This window comes from Microcaecilia unicolor, chromosome 5, assembly GCF_901765095.1.
Source record: "Microcaecilia unicolor chromosome 5, aMicUni1.1, whole genome shotgun sequence".
Taxonomy (NCBI): Eukaryota; Metazoa; Chordata; class Amphibia; order Gymnophiona; family Siphonopidae; genus Microcaecilia; species Microcaecilia unicolor.
This window is the reverse complement of record NC_044035.1, coordinates 363,295,345-363,314,635: the sequence shown is the minus strand read 5'-3', so window position 1 is coordinate 363,314,635 and position 19,291 is coordinate 363,295,345. Positions and strand designations below refer to the sequence as shown.

At 41.8% G+C, this 19,291-nt stretch overlaps 1 protein-coding gene across 2 annotated transcripts in view; it reads right to left on the bottom strand.

Moving 5' to 3' along the window:
- AP1G1 (adaptor related protein complex 1 subunit gamma 1) overlaps nucleotides 1-19,291 on the bottom strand; it is a 319,248-nt gene that overhangs the window by 125,484 nt on the left and 174,473 nt on the right. For both annotated transcript variants that reach the window (XM_030204680.1, XM_030204681.1), the window contains 2 exons: nucleotides 18,868-18,923; nucleotides 2,288-2,401 (listed from right to left, as the gene is read on the bottom strand). In XM_030204680.1, the coding sequence (XP_030060540.1) occupies nucleotides 2,288-2,401; nucleotides 18,868-18,923 (170 nt within the window). The remainder of the gene's footprint in view (nucleotides 1-2,287; nucleotides 2,402-18,867; nucleotides 18,924-19,291) is intronic.

Below are 19,291 nucleotides of genomic sequence, written 5' to 3'. Positions count from 1 at the left end.
CCCGCGGCCACTTAGAGGGTCTATCCCCAACACAGCTCAGGTCCGCCTGCACCTGCTGCTTGTGCTCTACACTAGCACCCTCCTCCCACAGACCGGGTGTTACGTCCCTCACCTGTTCGACGCTCCTCCCGGCTAAGTCATTCCTCAGCTCCGTCCAAAAGGGACAAGGTTCAGTCTTAGGAGGGTCTGTTTCAGTTTCCTAAGTCTGGCAGCCGTCTTTCGGCTTGGAGCAAGGGCAGCAGTCATTTTGGCTAGCTCAGGAGGGGGCAGCCATCTTGTATAAACGAGAACAGGAAGGAACTCCATATTTGGTCTTGGGAGGATCTCCTATGGGGGCAGCCATGTTGGATTCACCTGAGTTTGGTTTGCTCAGATTGCTTCACTATTTAAAGCACTGCCTCCAGGCCTTCATTGCTTCGGCCTCAATTGTTCCGAGGAGTTGCTGTCGAGTGCTGTTCACCGTATATCTTCTGTTCCTGTTTTCCTGTGTACCGGACCTTGGCTAGTTTTCTTGGATTTTGCTTGTTTGCTGCCTGCCTTGACCTTGGACTGCTTTTGACTATTCTTTCTGGTTCTGGACTGTGTCTGTTCTCTGCCATCCTGGTCAGCGGCTGTGCAACCCCGCCGGTTCCAGAAGTCCTGGTGGCCACCTGCAGCTGGGAGTTCAACTCTCAGTGAACGGTGGTCGCTTTCCAGGTGAAGCTAGGGGTTGTCTGGCTGCCTGGCTGAGTGCAGCATCACTCCATCTCAGCCGTGCTCAGTCGGGGCACAGGGGCTCACTATTACCGGGTCATAACACCAGGTCACAACCGTCTCTGGGCGAGTCTCCCGCTCTCAGATTATCCCCAGTGCCTTCTAGGATACTGGAGCCACCCACCCAGTGGTCCCACAGTTCCCAGAAAGCACTCACAGACCCAACACACAAACCACCAGGATTCTTTATTAGTCCGGGCAAACAATCAATTATGTTTATTCTCTTAAAAAATATTGAACAGTGGAACAAAATAGTGCAATTAGCAAACAATAACAGGCAACTGAAATATGGATCGATTATAGCACTAGATAAATACTTGAATACTTCCTAGAAAGTACATGGGGAGATCAGGGTATATCTGTTCACAGAGCTTCAGAAAGATCTCTCTCTCCTTCTCCCAGGCTGAAACTGAAGCAATAACCAGCATCTGCTGGGTAATTTCAAACTCCAAGCCAATCAGCGCCCAGAACAGTCAAGTTTCAAATAAAAACTGGTTATATCACTACAGGCACTTTCTATTAACTGTGTGCCAACTAAAAGAAAGAGAAGTCAGTCCTCTGTAACAGCTTTAAGCATAAACATGCTGCTGGCCAAATCCCACACATTTATTGATTCCTTCTTCTTTCTATATATGGGTCATCTGTGTTCATTCCATGTATTTATTAATCTTGTTACTGTTTTTGTCTCCACCATCTCTTACAGTAGGACATTTCCACTCCCCCAACCCCCTGGTACCTCTTAAATCCTCATACTGTTCACACCGGCCCTGAGTTGTCCCTCTGCTACAACTTCCTGCTCACAGGACCAGGAAGTCACATCAGAGGGAAGGCTCAGGGCTGGCGGGAGGGTAAGGGTAATAAGATTTGATATACTACCTTTCTGTGGTACAATCAAAGCAATTTACATTTATTATATGTAGGTACTCTCTCTGTTCCTAGTGTGCTCACAATCTAAGTATTGTATGGAGGGTGAAGTGACTTGCCCAGAGTAATCAGGAGCGGCAATGGGAATTGAACCCAATTCCCCAGGTTCTCAGCCCACTGCCCTAACCACTAGGACAGAGAAAGTACCTGCATATAATGTGTACAACACTACTAAACGGACTTGGAAAAATCCAAAATCCCAGGAATAACATGTATAGAATGTTTGTACGTTTGGGAAGCTTGCCAGGTGCCCTTGGCCTGGATTGGCCGCTGTCGTGGACAAGATGCTGGGCTCGATGGACCCTTGGTCTTTTCCCAGTATGGCATTACTTATGTACTTATGTGTACATCTAGTAGCGCTATAGAAATGACTAGTGGTAGTAGTAAATATATTACAATGTAAGCACAGTACATTCTCTACAAAGTTTGAGTTTGACACATAGATCAACATCTCCCTTCTATTGTTATTGTTGTTGCTCTAGCTTATTCCCAGAATGCCAATACACATCAGTAGTGACTGCTGGGGAGTGTAACAGAAGTCAGATATCCTGAAACAGGCTGGACATGCAATTTATTATATTTAGTCAGAATGTGAGTTCCGCTAATTTACCGTTTAATTGAAACATCCAAATCCTTAAGGCAGTCCACAATGGTGCTCCGGTGTCTCTGCACTGCATTATGATCTGTCTGTACTGTCTTCAATAAGGACGTCAATGCCACATATCTGCAAAACACAACAAGTTCAAAGATCAGTGGTGGTGTGCAAACCAGGGCAGCCAAAGCATTTTAGATTGAAGAGAATAGATCCAAAGATGTTTTAGTTCCGGATACAGCTATTAGACAAAGCCAACTCCAAGAACAAGTAGGTGGTTTCTATGAAGACTGATTTCCTGCTGTCCTCAGAGAACAAGTGTTACCAAGTAAGCAACTTTGCTTTCTCCAAGAACAAGCAGGACATGCCTAATTTCAAATGCCAGTACATCAAATATTAAAATAAAATTTATTTGGATTCATTTACCGCCTTTTGAAGGTATTCACTCAAGGCGGTGTACAGTAAGAATAGATCACATATGAGCAATAAGCAGTTACAGTAGTAAAAATATTCAAATAACAATACAAAGTATGGAATAGTATACTACTTACTATGTCAACACAATACATAACAGAACATTTTAATTGATAGTGAAGGGTAAAGCAAAGATGGAACATATAGATAGGTAAGACACTAAGAAGAGTTAGAAGGTAAGGTGACTAATTTAACCCTTTAGTGTCCAATGTACACCGCCTTGAGTGAATGCCTTCAAAAAGGCGGTAAATAAATCCTAATAAATAAATAAATAAATAAATGTTCCCACCAATCTGTTCCCATATGGCTTATTATGGGAACATTGAACACTAAAGAGTTAAAGAAAGTTGCACATGCGGTCATATTGATGGTTAACATATAGGTAGGTAAAAGAGTAAGAGGAGTTAGAGAATAATGTGACTAATTTAAAGAAAGGTGCACATGAAGACAGAGAGATGCTTAAATATTATCCCAGCAAGGTAGGAGTGGATAAACATGTCCTGCTGCAGTTATGTGTAGCTCGTGTCACTCCTTGTGTGACTAACAAGTTAGTTACTTCTTTCATTAAAGGCCTGGTTGAAGAGCCAAGCTTTCACCTGCTTCCTGAAGTAGAGATAGTCTTGTGTTAAGCGAAGTCTTTCAGGCATTGCATTCCAGAGTGTGGGGGATATTCCGGAGAAGGCTCGCTTGTGGGTATCACATTGTGTAATGTCTTTTTGAGAGAGTGTGGTTAGTGATACATCACGGAACGCATTAGGGCACAAACTAATAATCCCCAAAGGTAGAGAATGTTTTAGCAAACCTGGGAACCGATATGGACAGCCAAGCTACACTGGGCATGAGGCTAGTTGCTGAATTATTAGACGTGTGAGAGGGGAGTGGAATTGGTCATTGTCAAGAGGAGGAGGGGGGTGGGGGAGAGAAGAGTGTGGTAATGGAAGCATATGTTCCTTGTTATGAAAATGTGAAGGCTCTGAGGGATTTAAGAACCATAATTTATCTTACTTGGGGGAGGGGGAGGGCATGGGAGTAGAGGCTAGTGGTTAGTGCAGCAGACTTTGATCCTGAGGAACTAGGTCTGATTCCCACTGCAGCTCCTTGCTACTCTGGGCAAGTCACATAACCCTCCATTGCCCCAGGTACAAATAAGTACCTGTATATACTATGTAAACTGCTTTGATTGTAACCACAGAAAGACAATATATTGACTCCCATTTCCCTTTCCCTATTTGAGATTCTACATGGAACGTTTCGTCAACATCTTCCTCAGGAGAACCAAACCTCGCAATCCATGAGACTGCCCTCCAAGCCTGAGATACCGGAAATGACGCCCAAACATTCTGGTATCTCAGGCTTGGAGAGCAGTCTCATGGATTGCGAGGTTTGGTTCTCCTGAGGAAGATGATGATGAAATGCGGTCTCGCATTGAGAACCAGGATGTGTTAAGAACATTTTAATTGACGCTTTGGTGGTATCCCCAGCAGCCTATCTCTAGTTCCATGCTACAATTTCACCAGGAAGTAGCCAATTCGGCAGAGAAAGAAAAGGCTTTCATCGTGGACTTGGCGACAGCTAATACGCCTATCATCATTTTTTGAAGTGACTGCAAGCAAACTCTGAAGGAGTTGGACATAGACAGTTAAGCAGTTGAATTCATCTCTGATGTAGAGCTAAGATCATGTCATGTCATGAAATGATGTATTTGGGCACATAGAAATTAAGAATAGGTGGTTGAATGAATTATATATGTTTTGTGTGAATGTGAGCGGCTGAGGGGCTAGTAGTTAAGGAATACTGGGGTTGCTTTGTGTTATATGTGAAGGGTGTTTGTATCCTCTGATTATAACTAAATAAAGTTTATAAGTAAAGGTATTATTACAAGAGTAAATAGTGAGTACTTTGTGAGTTTGGTATGAGTATATGTACTCTATTAGGCAAGATTTACCCCGAAAGTTAAAGAAATGTTATTATTTAATACCAACTTTGAATGTTCTTGGTTTGTTTGCTGCTTTCCAAATTCCTTTCTGTGTTTTTATACTGTTATTTTAGCAGTACTTTGTAAACCACCCTGACCTGTTTACCCAGATAGGGCACTATGATAAGTTTTAATAAACATAGTTTTAGGTTATCATTTTGTGTTTAGACCCTTAAGGTGTTTCGTATGCTGTACTTCTTTTGACTGGAGACCTGTACCATCTGGTACTTAAACAATTATTTTTGGCAATTTGAGACAGGTGCTATTAGATCCTGGAAAACATTAGTTTGGAGCTAAGTCTGTTTTGAGATCTGTACCAGTAAATCCTTGGCATTGTTCAATGGGCTGATGCTTTGCATTCTGCTTTTCTGGTGTCAATGTAAATCTCCTTAGAATAGATTTTCATGTGTTCAAATGTATTTTGCTTTTTATTTTACAGTATCACCAGTATGGGCTCCCCATGCTATTTCTTGTGAAGCAGTATAACTTATAAGGTAATATTTTTATCATTGCCACTTCTGGTCCTAGTTTAGTTTTGCTTTTATGTTTGAGTCTGATCTGTTTAGTTTTGTTTGCAGGTGGATATGTACATCTACAGTCTGTCTGACTCACTGACAAGGAAATAATTGCTCCTGATACAGGAGCTTAGATGCCGAAACACTGGGCTGATGGGCAATTGTTAAGAAAAAGTCTTGATATATACACAATTAAAGACCACCTTTTTATACATTCATTTCCAATAAAATTTGGTTGATATAACTGGTTTTCCTGATTACTTTATGTCAGCATGTATATTCACTGCAGTTGGATGTATCCTTTTTTTGTTTTGTTTTGAGAACTAGGGAACCCATGTTCAAATTCTACTGCTCCTGGTGATTTTGGGCAAGTCACTTAACCCTCAGTGGTCTAAGGTACAAACTAATGGGCTGATACAGAGATTTAACAAGAACAGAAATACAGGATTAACACCAGGTATGCGCTCAGGTTATTGGTTGCACAATACAGACTGTCTCTCTTTGTGAAATTGTACAGCGCTGCGTAACCCTAGTAGCGCTTTAGAAATGTTAAGTAGTAGTAGTAGTAGTAGTACAGAAACGGGTTCAGCATGGGAGAAAGCTTGCACAGTAGACACTGGCACACAGTACATTAAAATAAATGGTAAGTAGGCTATTAACTATTCTGCCCCAGTGCAATTTTTTTAAGGAAGTACAACGTAAGCACAATGTGAGAAATTTATCACCAAGTCTGAGGTGGTGTAGAAGTATTAACTTGCCCTCTGCATCGGGGCAGAAAAGCTAAAATGCCCCCCCAGGGTCCCCAGAGATGACCTCTAGGACTCTGATCACATACTTTCAGCCCTGATATACCTATTTGCATTCGCCATTTGATCTCTGATAGTCTAGAAGCCCTGACTCAAATCCTCTGCCCCCAACATAAACATCCTTGGTAGTCTACCACCCCTGCACCCTCCTTCCAACCAGACCTCCTGCCCCTAACATTAAAATGAACATCCCTGCTTAGTCTAGTGGCTCCCCCTCCCCTCCATCCACCAGACCCAACCCTCCAGTCCCAACATTAAAAAAAAAAATTCCATGGTGTTTAGCAGCAACCCTTTCTCCCCTGGTCCCCCCAACCCCTTCTTGTATGTACCTTTAAGAGGCAGGTGTGATACCACTAGCATATAGCTCTATCACCTGGGTTTCTGTATTGCCCCCCTTAGCCTGTGAGTCTTCCAAGGACAGGGAAATAACTAATGTAGCTGAATATCATTCACCTTGAACTACTAAGAACAGGTGTGAGCTAAATCCACATCCTGATCTCCCTGCTTGAACAAAATCTTGGAACTCAGCAATCAAACCACAAGTTTCTTAAAGTTGACATGTTGACTACAGACATGCCATGGAAGGATTTATACGGGGGGGAAAAAAAAAAAAAAACAATCACCAACTTTAACACAGTTAAGAAAAGAGGTAATTGTTTATTCAAAAAAGGGATGGATAACACCGGTAATGTACTGGACAACAGAGAAATGTAGAACATGGTATCATGATGAGGAGTCTACATGCTTACACTGGACAGCTACACAAATACAAGAACCTGGAGCCAAACTCCAATGCATTCTTAGTCCCTGCAACTCATTACACAAGGGTGGGGGTGGGTAAGAAAGACAACAGGGGTTGTCTATTTCTGTTGATGGCTCTCTCATTCTCCCTGTCTCCTCAGCTCGAAACCTTGGGGTCATCTTTGACTCTTCTCTCTCCTTCTCTGCTCATATCCAGCAGACCGCCAAGACCTGTCGTTTCTTTCTTTACAACATCCGTAAAATCCGCCCCTTTCTTTCCGAGCACTCTACCAAAACCCTCATCCACACCCTTGTCACCTCTCGTTTAGACTACTGCAATCTGCTTCTTGCTGGCCTCCCACTTAGTCACCTCTCCCCTCTCCAGTCGGTTCAAAACTCTGCTGCCCGTCTCATCTTCCGCCAGGGTCGCTTTACTCATACTACCCCTCTCCTCAAGACCCTTCACTGGCTCCCTATCCGTTTTCGCATCCTGTTCAAACTTCTTCTACTAACCTATAAATGTATTCACTCTGCTGCTCCCCAGTATCTCTCCACACTCGTCCTTCCCTACACCCCTTCCCGTGCACTCCGCTCCATGGATAAATCCTTCTTATCTGTTCCCTTCTCCACTACTGCCAACTCCAGACTTCGCGCCTTCTATCTCGCTGCACCCTACGCCTGGAATAAACTTCCTGAGCCCCTACGTCTTGCCCCATCCTTGGCCACCTTTAAATCTAGACTGAAAACCCACCTCTTTAACATTGCTTTTGACTCGTAACCACTTGTAACCACTCGCCTCCACCTACCCTCCTCTCTTCCTTCCCGTTCACATTAATTGATTTGATTTGCTTACTTTATTTATTTTTTGTCTATTAGATTGTAAGCTCTTTGAGCAGGGACTGTCTTTCTTCTATGTTTGTACAGCGCTGCGTATGCCTTGTAGCGCTATAGAAATGCTAAATAGTAGTAGTAGTAATGTTTGCTTCTATTATTAAATTGGTTTAGTGCTTGTATTGTAACCTCAGAACTAGAATTAGAGACTCAATGCACACACTACTACGAAGAATTCTGCACACAATATTAATTGCAAAATTCTGCACTGTTTAGTTGCAGTGTTTTTGTATGGAGTTCATCAATCATAAGACCTAAAATCCCCTCCTGCCTTTTTCCTCCTCAGACTCCAGCCTCCCCAGTACCCTCCTCACTCCAAATGCAGTTCTCTCTCCCTCTCACTCAGAAATTCTGTCTGCTCCAGTCATCTTCTGCATGCAAAACCCTCATAAATAGAAAGGGCAGCATGGCAGACCTTGAACTATTTTCAGAGGCCTCTTCATGAGGAGCTAGATAAACTAAAAGGTGGACAAAGTGATTGAGCCAGATGGCATACACCTGAAGATACTGAGGAATTCAAGGAAGTTCTGGAGGCCCCACTGAATGACCTTCTCAATGCTTCTCTAGAGTCGGGAGTGGTCCAGGAGAACTGGAAAAGGGCAAAAGATCATAATAGCCATACTGTGTTAGACCAATGGTCCATCTAGCCCAGTATCATGTTATCAACAGTGGTCAATCCAGGTCACAAGTACCTAGTAGAAACCCAAATAGTTCCGACTATATAAGGGGAAAGAAAGCTACTCCACAGGCTATGAGTACAATTAAAAATAAGAATAAAATGTTCAGCAACTATTCCCACATCCCACAAAGCAGGTCAGGAGACTGAAACAGAATTTAAGTTGTGTAGGCATTAGGTGTTTGATTTAATGTTCACAGCGTTGGACTCATATCATTGTTAAGCTAAGTAGTTGCTGCTTTTCCCTTTTGTTTTGTTATTAGTCCGGAGTAATAGACTTGAAGACATTTGTCCTAATAGCCATCGTTTTACCATCGTTTGAAAAAACACACTATACACAGGAAGTCAAATACGTTAGTGTTTAACTTTAAAAAAGGAGACTATGATAAAATGAGAAGAACGGTGAAAAAAAACTTAGGGGGGCAACTGAGAGGGTAAAAACTGTACAACAGGCATGGACGCTGTTCAAAAATACCATCCTGGAGGCCCAGGCCAAACGTATTCCTCGAATTAGAAAAGAAAGACGGAAGTCCAAAAGACAGCCGTCGTGGTTGAAAAGTGAGATGAAGGAAGCTATTAGGGCTAAAAGAAACACCTTCAGAAAATGGAAGAAGGAACTGTCTGAAAATAACAAGAAGCAGTGTAAGGAGTGTCAAAGCAAACGCAAGGCACAGATAAAGAAGGCCAAGAGGGATTACGAAAAAAAGATAGCATTAGAGGCAAAAAAACATAGGAAAACTTTTTTCGACATATTAAAAGCAGGAAGACGGCAAAAGAATCGGTTGGACCGCTGGATGATCGAGGGGTAAAAGGAAGATAAAGACGTAGCAGAGAGATTGAATGAATTCTCTGCTACGGTCTTTACCGAGGAAGATTTGGGTGGGATACCGGTGTCGGAAATGGTATTTCAAGCGGACGAGTCGGAGAAACTTACTGACTTCACGGTAAACCTGAAGGACGTAATGGGGCAGTTCAGCAAACTGAAGAGTAGCAAATCTCCTGGACCGGATGGTATTCATCCTAGAGTACTGATAGAACTGAAAAATGAGCTTGCGGATCTACTGTTAGTGATAAGCAATTTATCCTTAAAATCGAGCGTGGTACTGAAAGATTGGAGGGTGGCCAATGTAATGCCAATTTTAAAAAAAGGTTCCAGGGGAGATCCAGGAAATTATAGACCGGTGAGTCTGACGTCGGTGCCGGGGAAAATGGTAGAGGCTATTATCAAAAACAAAATTACAGAGCACATCCGAGGACATGGATTACTGAGACCAAATCAGCACGGCTTTTGTGTGGGGAAATCTTGCCTGACCAATTTACTTCAATTCTTTGAAGGAGTAAACAAACATGTGGACAAAGGGGAGCCGGTTGATATTGTGTATCTGGATTTTCAAAAGGTGTTTGACAAGGTACCTCATGAAAGGCTACAGAGGAAATTGGAGGGTCATGGGATAGGAGGAAATGTCCTATTGTGGATTAAAAACTGGTTGAAGGATAGGAAACAGAGAGTGGGGTTAAATGGGCAATATTCACAATGGAGAAGGGTAGTTAGTGGGGTTCCTCAGGGGTCTGTGCTAGGACCGCTGCTTTTTAATATATTTATAAATGATTTAGAGATGGGAGTAACTAGCGAGGTAATAAAATTTGCTGAAGACACAAAATTATTCAAAGTCGTTAAATTGCAACAGGATTGTGAAAAATTACAGAAGGACCTTACAAGACTGGGAGACTGGGCGGCTAAATGGCAGATGACGTTTAATGTGAGCAAGTGCAAGGTGATGCAAGTGGGAGAAAAGAACCCGAATTATAGCTACGTCATTGCAAGGTTCCACGTTAGGAGTTACGAACCAAGAAAGGGATCTGAGTGTCGTCGTTGATAATAAACTGAAACAATCTGCTCAGTGCGATGCTGCAGCTAGGAAAGCGAATAGAATGTTGGGTATTATTAGGAAAGGTATGGAAAACAGGTGTGAGGATGTTATAATGCCGTTGTATCGCTCCATGGTGTGACCGCACCTTGAGTACTGTGTTCAATTCTGGTCGCCGCATCTCAAGAAAGATATAGTAGAAATGGAAAAGGTGCAGCGAATGGTGACTAAAATGATAGCGCGGATGGGACGACTTCCCTATGAAGAAAGACTAAGGAGGCTAGGGCTTTTCAGCTTGGAGAAGAGACAGCTGAGGGGAGATATGATAGAGGTCTATAAAATAATGAGTGGAGTTGAACGGGTAGATGTGAAGCGTCCGTTTACGCTTTCCAAAAATACTAGGACTAGGGGGCATGCGATGAAGCTACAATTCCTCCAGGAATCTGTCCAAACCTTTTTTAAACAATGCTGTGGGGTAACTTATTTTTTACTACTCTTCAAATTGTGTATATCTAGCTACACAAGAATAGAGTATATACCGTCATTATATTTCTCAAAAATTATTGATTACCATATTACTTTCTTGTTCTATATATTCAACACACAAACTTCTACAACCTATATAACATTCACCACAATGCTGCTAAGGAATTACTGTCTAAAGTATAGCCTCAATTGGTCACAAATCATTCTAATTTCCTAACATCATTTTAATCTCTTTATCATATAATATTGTACTTAGCAAAAGTGCAAAACCCTTACGAGAGAAACTACACTGGCTTCCACTCAAGGAACGCGTCACTTGTAAAGTATGCACATTAGTCCACAAAATCATTCACGGCGAAGCCCCAGCCTACATGTCTGAGTTAATAGACTTACCACCCAGAAACGCTAAAAGATCATCCCGAACTTTCCTCAACCTCCACTTCCTTAATTGCAAGGGCTTGAAATACAAGACGCTGCACGCGTCAACCTTTTCTCACATGAGCACGCAGTTTTGGAATACACTGCCGCGCAACTTAAGAACGATCTACGAGCAAGCCTCCTTCCGCAAATTATTGAAGCCCATCTTTTTGAAAAAATTTACGGAAAGAGCCAAAACACATAAAGTCCACACTCACTGTTCATTAATGCATCATACATCCATTTCTGAACTCTCATCCCCCGTAATCTCACATCACTCACACCTTTACTCACAGAAATATGTAAACCATAAGTCTTCGTGTCTTAATATTGCCTTTTAAGCTTCCCGTTGTCTCCTTCCAATGTTTCAATATTTTTGTTCCATTGTTATATTCCTTAACGATACTTCGATTGTCTCGCATAACTCTGCACAATGTAATCCATAACCAAGTTGTAACAAATTGTATCTCCTTTATTCATATCATATTGTAAGCCACACTGAGCCCGCAAAAAGGTGGGAAAATGTGGGATACAAATGCAATAAAATAAAATAAAAGTATAAAGTTCTTGTGAGAAGTTAGGTAAACCATCCACGATGATCTGTGTTATATAAATTCACAATTCTTTGTACGCAATACTCGAGGAGCGGTTGCACCATGGTGCGATACAAAGGCATTATAGAGTTTTTGATCTTATTCACCATCCCTTTCCTAATAATTCCAAGCATCCTGTTTGCTTTTTCGGCCGCTGCCATACACTGAGCAGAAGATTTCAGCATATTATCTACAATGACATCTAGATCTTTTTCTTGAGTGCTGACCCCCAAGGTGGACCCTAGCATCAGGTAACTATGATTCGGTTTATGCTTTCCAATGTGCATCACCTTGCATTTGTCCACATTAAATTTCATGTGCCAGTTGGATGCTTAGTCTTCCAATTTCCTAAGGTCTTCCTGCAATATTTCAGTCCACTCGTGTTTTAACAACCTTGAATAGTTTTGTATCATCTGCAAATGTAATCACCTCACTCGTTCCGATTTCCTTATCATTTATAAATATGTTAAATAGAATCAATCCCAATACAGATCCCTGTGACACTCCACTGTTTACCCTCCTCCATTGAGAGAAATGACCATTTAATCCTACCCTCTGTTTTCTATCCAATAACCAATTCCTAATCCACACCAGAATCTTGCCTCCTATCCCATGACCAATTCCTAATCCACACCAGAATCTTGCCTCCTATCCCATGACTCTTTAATTTTCTTAGGAGTCTCTCATGAGGAACTATTAAAAGCTTTCTGAAAATCTAGACATATTACATCAACCGGCTCACCTTTATCCACATGTTTATTCACTCCTTAAAAGAAATGAAGCAAATTGGTGAGGAAAGACTTCCCTCGGCTGAACCCATGCTGACCCATTAAACCATGTTTGTCTATGTGTTCCGTAACTTCATCCTATGCCCTCTCATACCAGACTTTTCCTTCATTTAAAAAAGGCTCAACTCCTGTACATTAATGCCACGGAGGTCTCTATCATATCCCCTCTCTTCCAGAGAATATATATTGAGTTCAATAAATCAGTCCCCACACGCTTTATAATAGAGACCACTGGTGCCCAAACTTGGTCCTGGAGGCACCCCAGCCAGTAAGGTTTTCAGGATACCCACAATGAATATTTATTGCATGTGCTGCCTCCACTGCATGCAAATCTCTCTAATGGATATTCATTATAGATATCATGAAAATCTGTCTGGCCAGGGTGCCTCCAGGACCAGGTTTGGGAACCACTGCACTAACCGCTGTAGAGGAGTGGCCTAGTGGTTAGGGTGGTGGACTTTGGTCCTGGGGAACTGAGGAACTGAGTTCGATTCCCACTTCAGGCACAGGCAGCTCCTTGTGACTCTGGGCAAGTCACTTAACCCTCCATTGCCCCATGTAAGCCGCATTGAGCCTGCCATGAGTGGGAAAGCGCGGGGTACAAATGTAACAAAAATAAAATAAATAAAATAAAATCCTCCAGCAATGAGTTCCAAAACTTAACTATTTGTTAAACAATATTTCCTCAATTGTTTTAAAAGTATTTCCATGTAATTTCATTGTGTGTCCCCTAGTCTTTGTACTTTCTAAAAGAGAAAAAAAATCGACTCACTTCAACTCGTTCTAAATCGGTCAGGATTTTATTTATTTATTACGCCTTAATCATATCTTCCCTTAGCCATCTCTTTTCCAAGCCTAACCTATTTAGCCTTTCCTCATATGAGAGGAGTTCCATCCTCTTATTATTTTGGTAGCTCCTCTTTGAATCTTTTCTAATTCTGCTATATCTTTTATGAGATACGGTGACCAGAAAGGAATGCAATACTCAAGGTGAGGCCACTCCACGGAATGATACAGAGGCATTATGGTATTCTTGGTCTTATTTACCATCCCTTTTCCTAATAATTCCTAACATCCTGTTTGTTTTTTGGCTGCTGCTCCACACTAAGCAGAAGATTTCAGTGTATTGTCAGAACGACACCTAGATCTTTTTCTTGAGTGCTGACCCCCAAGGTGGAGCCTAGCATCAAAAAACTATGATTTGGATTATTCTTTCCAATGTGCAACAACTGACCAGCAATTTCATGTTTGAGTTCTTTCAGTACCCTTGGATGAATGTGATCCGGTCCAGGTGATTTACTACTTTAATTTGTCGATTTGACTTTGTATGTCTTCCATGTTTACTGAAATTTCTTTCAGTTCCTCTGCATCATCATCCTTGAAAACCATTTCTGGTATAGGTAGATCTTTTACATCTATTTCCATAAAGACTGAAGCAAAGAATTCATTCAGTTTCTCCGATATGACCTCGTCCTCCCTGTGTCCCCTTTTACTCCTTCATGATCTAAAGCTCCCATAAATTCCCTTGCAAGCTTTCTGCTTCTGATGTACATGAAAACGTTGTCGCTGCGGCAAAATTTCTCTTCATATTCTCTTTTAGCCTTCTTTATCAGTGCTTTGCATCGAACTTGCCAGTGCTTAGGTTGCTTCTTATTTTCTTCATTTGGGTCCTTTCCCCATTCTTTGAAGGACATTCTTTTGGTTGTAATAGCCTCTTTCACTTCACCTTTTAAACATGCTGGCTGTCATTTGCTCTTCTTTGCACCTCTGTAAATATGTGGAATGCAGCTGGTCTGAGCTTTCAAGATGGTATTTTGAAACAATGTACATGCCTGATTTTAAGTCCTAGCCTTTGCAGACAATCCTTTTAGCTTCTTTTCTAACCATTTTCCTCTTTTTATCATAGTCGCCCTTACGAAAATTAAATGCTGCTACAGCAGATTTCCTTTGTGGCTTCACTCCCGATATTAGCTCAAACTTGATCATGTTATGATCACTGTTTCCCAGCAGATGCGTTACCTCTAATATTGCATTCCACTAAAGACTTTAAAGATGAAGGAAGCTATTAGAGCTAAAAGAAAATCCTTCAGAAAATGGAACCGGCTGAAAATTCTCTGTAAACCTGGAGGATGTAATGGGGCAGTTGTACAAACTGAAGAGTAGCAAATCTCCTGGACCGGATGGTATTCATCCCAGAGTACTGATAGAACAGAAAAATGAGCTTGCGGAGCTATTGTTAGTAATATGTAATTTATCCTTAAAATGGAAGATTGGGGGGGTGGCCAACGTAACGCCGATTTTTAAAAAAGGTTCCAGAGGAGATCCGGAAAATCATAGACCGGTGAGTCTGACGTCGGTGCCGGGCAAAATGGTAGAGACTATTATTAAGAACAAAATTACAGAGCATATTCAAAAGCATGGATTAATGAGACAAAGTCAACATGAATTTAGTGAAAGGAAATCTTGCCTCACCAATCTACTACATTTCTTTGAAGGGGTGAACAAACATGTGGATAAAGGTGAGCCGGTTGATATTGTGTATCTGGATTTTCAGAAGGCGTTTGACAAAGTACCTCATGAAAGCCTCCAGAGGAAATTGGAAAGTCATGGAATGGGAGGTAGTGTTCTATTGTGGATTAAAAACTGGTTAAATGACAGAAAACAGAGAGTAGGGTTAAATGGTCATTATTCTCAATGGAGAAGGGTAGTTAGTGGGGTTCAATGTTCTGGTGCTCCGTTTAGAAATTTCCAGCATCATTTCGTAGTGTTCAGTTCCTGATGAAGCCTTGTTGCGGGGTGAAATGGTGGCCCCCGTTGAACATTAAGACAGGAGTGCTTGACTAACGCTATTAAGCTAAGTGCCTTTATTTTTTTGATGCTGTGAGCTGAAATCTGTATTTTTGACAATAATAATAGTCAAGAGCAAGAGATATCTGTTCAGCTGAAGAGCTAAGAAAGAAGCTCAGCTGTTTTATGGAGTTTTTTACGCCCGATGATAGAAACCCAGCATATGTTAATAGTATTGTGAGTAACTTTGCTCAAAACCTTTGGCTTTTTGCCTTAGGTTTCTGAGGGCTTTTTCTCCATTTAGAAGCACTCTCTTTGAAGATTGTTTTTCTAGAGTTTTGTATAACTTGGTATTCAGTTAGTGGGGTTCCCCAGGGGTCTGTACTGGGACTGCTGCTTTTTAACATATTTATAAATGACCTAGAGATGGGAGTAACTAGTGAGGTAATTAAATTTGCTGATGACACAAAGTATTCAAAGTCGTTAAATCGCTAGAGGATTGTGAAAAATTACAAGAGGATCTTACGAGACTGGGAGTCTAAATGGCAGATGACTTTTAATGTGAGGAAGTGCAAAGTGATGCATGTGGGAAAGAGGAACTCGAATTATAGTTACATCATGCAAGGTTCCACGTTAGGAGTCACAGACTAAGAAAGGGATCTAGGTGTTGTCATTGACGATACATTGAAACCTTCTGCTCAGTGTGCTGCTGCGGCAAAGAAAGCAAATAGAATGTTAGGTATTATTTTTTAGATTTGATTAGATTAGTGGTAAATGAAGCTCACTCTGAGAAAAGGATGTTACCAGTGGTGTGTATGTCTCCCTTCCCTTTTGTTTTCCATTCCTTTCCTAATAATACCTAACATTCTATTTGCTTTCTTTGCGGACGCCATTTTCTGTTCCAGTGAGATTGGAAACGGAGATATTTTACAGGCTTGGGATTGGGATTGCGGTTATTTTGAAAGATTCCCCTGAAGCAGCTATATTATTTAGCGAAACAGGGCTTCCCTGTCGGGACCTTTTGAATGTCAAGAGCATATTGGATAAGGCTGGACTTTTCAAGAATTCATACATTGAGATAAGTACTCTTGCCAAGCTTTAATATATATGAAAATTGTGTCTCCTATGCATCTGCTTGTTGGGACTTGTGGTTAAATTTATGAGAAATTTAGTTAGTGGAGTTTTTTTTTGAAGACCTATGACTGATAAGGCCTCCTCATTATACAAAAGGCTTGTCCTTTAAGAACGAGGAGTAGCCGAATGACCTGAGGTCTTTTTTTTTCCACTTTCTTGTGTCGTTTACCAGAGTGTCCCTCAAACACGTTGCATAATAGGTAGGATAGTGAAAATATTATTGGTAATTGAAATCACCCATTATTATACTGTTGTCCAATTTGCCAACTTTCCTACTTACTATAAACATTTCTTCATCTATTTGTTCTTTCCTGGCAGACAGTAGTATAGCCCTACAAGAATACACCTTCCCTTCACACACGGAATTTCTATCCATAATTGTGTTATTAGATGTTTTTAATTGTACTTTCCCAGGTATGCCTGGTCTCTCTTCTAAGTAAACCACATAGAACTTTACAAAGTGTTTGCGGTATAGAAATATTTTTTAGATTTGATTAGATTAGTGGTAAATGAAGCTCACTCTGAGAAAAGGATGTTACCAGTGGTGTTTATGTCTCCCTTCCCTTTCCCTCCCTCCCATCCATGAGCAATGCTCCCTTCTCTCCTTCCCATCCTCATGCAGCTTGTCCTCCTCCTCCTCCCATCCACAAACAGCTTGCCTCCTTCTCTCCCTCCCATCCACAAGCAGGTTATCCCCTTCTCTTTCCCATCCACGAGCAGCTTGCTCCCTTCTCTCCCTCCCATCCATGTGCAGCTTGTCTCTTTCTCTCTCTCCCATTCATGAGCAGCTTTCCCCCTTCTCTCCGTCCCACCCACATGCAGCTTGCCCCATTCTCTCCCACCCCTCTTGGGCCTACCTTACAGACCTGACGGTCTAGGGGCCTCTTCAGGGCAGGAAAGAATCCTACTCTTTCCTGCCCGTTGCTGCTGACCTGCTCACTGCTCTGCTTCTTGAAAATGGCTATCAAGACTTCAAGCAGTGGCCTCACATGACTTCCGCAAAGTCTCACGAGGCTGCCGTTTGAATTCTCGGCAGCCATTTTCAAGAAGCAGTGATAGCAGGCAGGAAAGATTGGGGTTCTTTCCTACCCTTGGCATGGATTCCAGTTGCCCTTGGCCTGGATTGGCCGCTGTTGTGGACAGGATGCTGGGCTCGATGGACCCTTGGTCTTTTCCCAGTGTGGCATTACTTATGTACTTATGCTCCAAAGAGGCCACTAGAGCACCAGAGCATGCTACTGTAGGTTCAAGTTCGGGTTGTTTTTTTTTTTTGGGGGGGGGGGGGGGGGGCAGCAAAAGACGGCCAGCCCACCCACCAACCCAGAAAAACAGGATGGCTGGAAAAAAACACCCAGACCCCTGACAGTCCCCTGAAAAAGATGACATGTCTGGGGAGATCCAGATGTATACTAACGCTACTTCCTCTTCCTGACTAGATTCAGCTGTTTATGTGAACATCGGGGCAATCTAGGCCAGCAGAGGAGGAAGTGGTCTGATGTGCAGCTGTTCCTTCTCACACAGCATAATCTCCACAGGAGAGAGGCTGAGGAAAGAACAGGCATCAGTGCCTTCACAGAATTCTGCACATTCTGTGGAGGTGGGGAATTCTGCCCTGTGCAGTCACACAGAATTCTCCCAGGAGTAAAACACAGGTAAAGTTGTCTCAGAAAAAGGATATCAAAACTTGCATTTAAATAGCTATTCTATGCTCATCTCACTCAAGAAAGGCCAACAAAATTGAAGAGAAACTGTATGCACTGTGTAAGAATGTGCAAAATATGTAATCCGCCTTGGTTTTACCACAGAAAAATGGTATATCAAATGCAAGACCCATACCATATGAAAATGTTCCATCAAACACTGCATAAACTGCATCAATGACCCTAAAAGGGAAAGTCAGAACTAGCCAAGAGCAAAAGACATTAAATGACACGACATTTCAAACAGTCTTCAGAGGGGCACGCTCAGCGCTTTGCCGACACATGCTGTCCTCCCTCCCCTTTCACATCACCACTGTTATGTAGGCATTATTCTTCTCTATGGTTTACTTCTAATCTCATGTAGTCTGTCTTGTGCCTAACCATAGGAAAGGGCAGAATATTAAACACAATTTGTGACTCGTTGATATAATCAGGTAACATCATGTTTTGCCTTTACCTGCTGATTTTGTTTTGACCTGATAAAGGTAGCTTAGCTTCCAAAACTCAGTCGAGAAATGTATTAAGTTAGCAGAACCAAAAGCTTGACACGTATTTCTGCAGACTTAATGCTATTTATAAAATTTAGTAAACAAGAAATAAAGTCAACTTTACAGTTTTTATTTTTTTTTTTAATTTTCCCCTTAAAATTGAGGAAAGCATATGTTGAAATAGACATTTCATGAATTATTCCATGCAAATCAAAAAAAAAAAAAAACCCTCCTTTTTGTCCATCTCACTTTTACTTACCTAATATTTTTGTCATTATTTAATAAGAAGCGCCCCAGGATGTTAATGGCTAAGACCTGTGGAGACAGAGTTAGGGGGTTAGTTGAGAGTAGCTTTGGCTCCCTAAGTGCTGGTTGCTTCCTAGAGACAAATGTTAGCTTTCCTGGCATTACTAGCAGTCTGCAGAATTGCAACAGGTGCTTGTAGTTCACCAGATGCCACAAAACCAACTGCAGCAGATTTTACTGTGGTGTCATTTGTAACAACTACTGACCAATAAATTTTGCAATGCACAAGAGGGCAGTGACCCAGGATTCTGCAGAAGTGTGCTCCTGTTCAGGAGAGCAGGTAGGCTGTGAGAAATGTTGATGGCCTGCAGGAGGTGGAAGATGCAGAATACTTGAGAGCAACAGGTAGATCAAGAACAACAGGAAACATCTGTAGA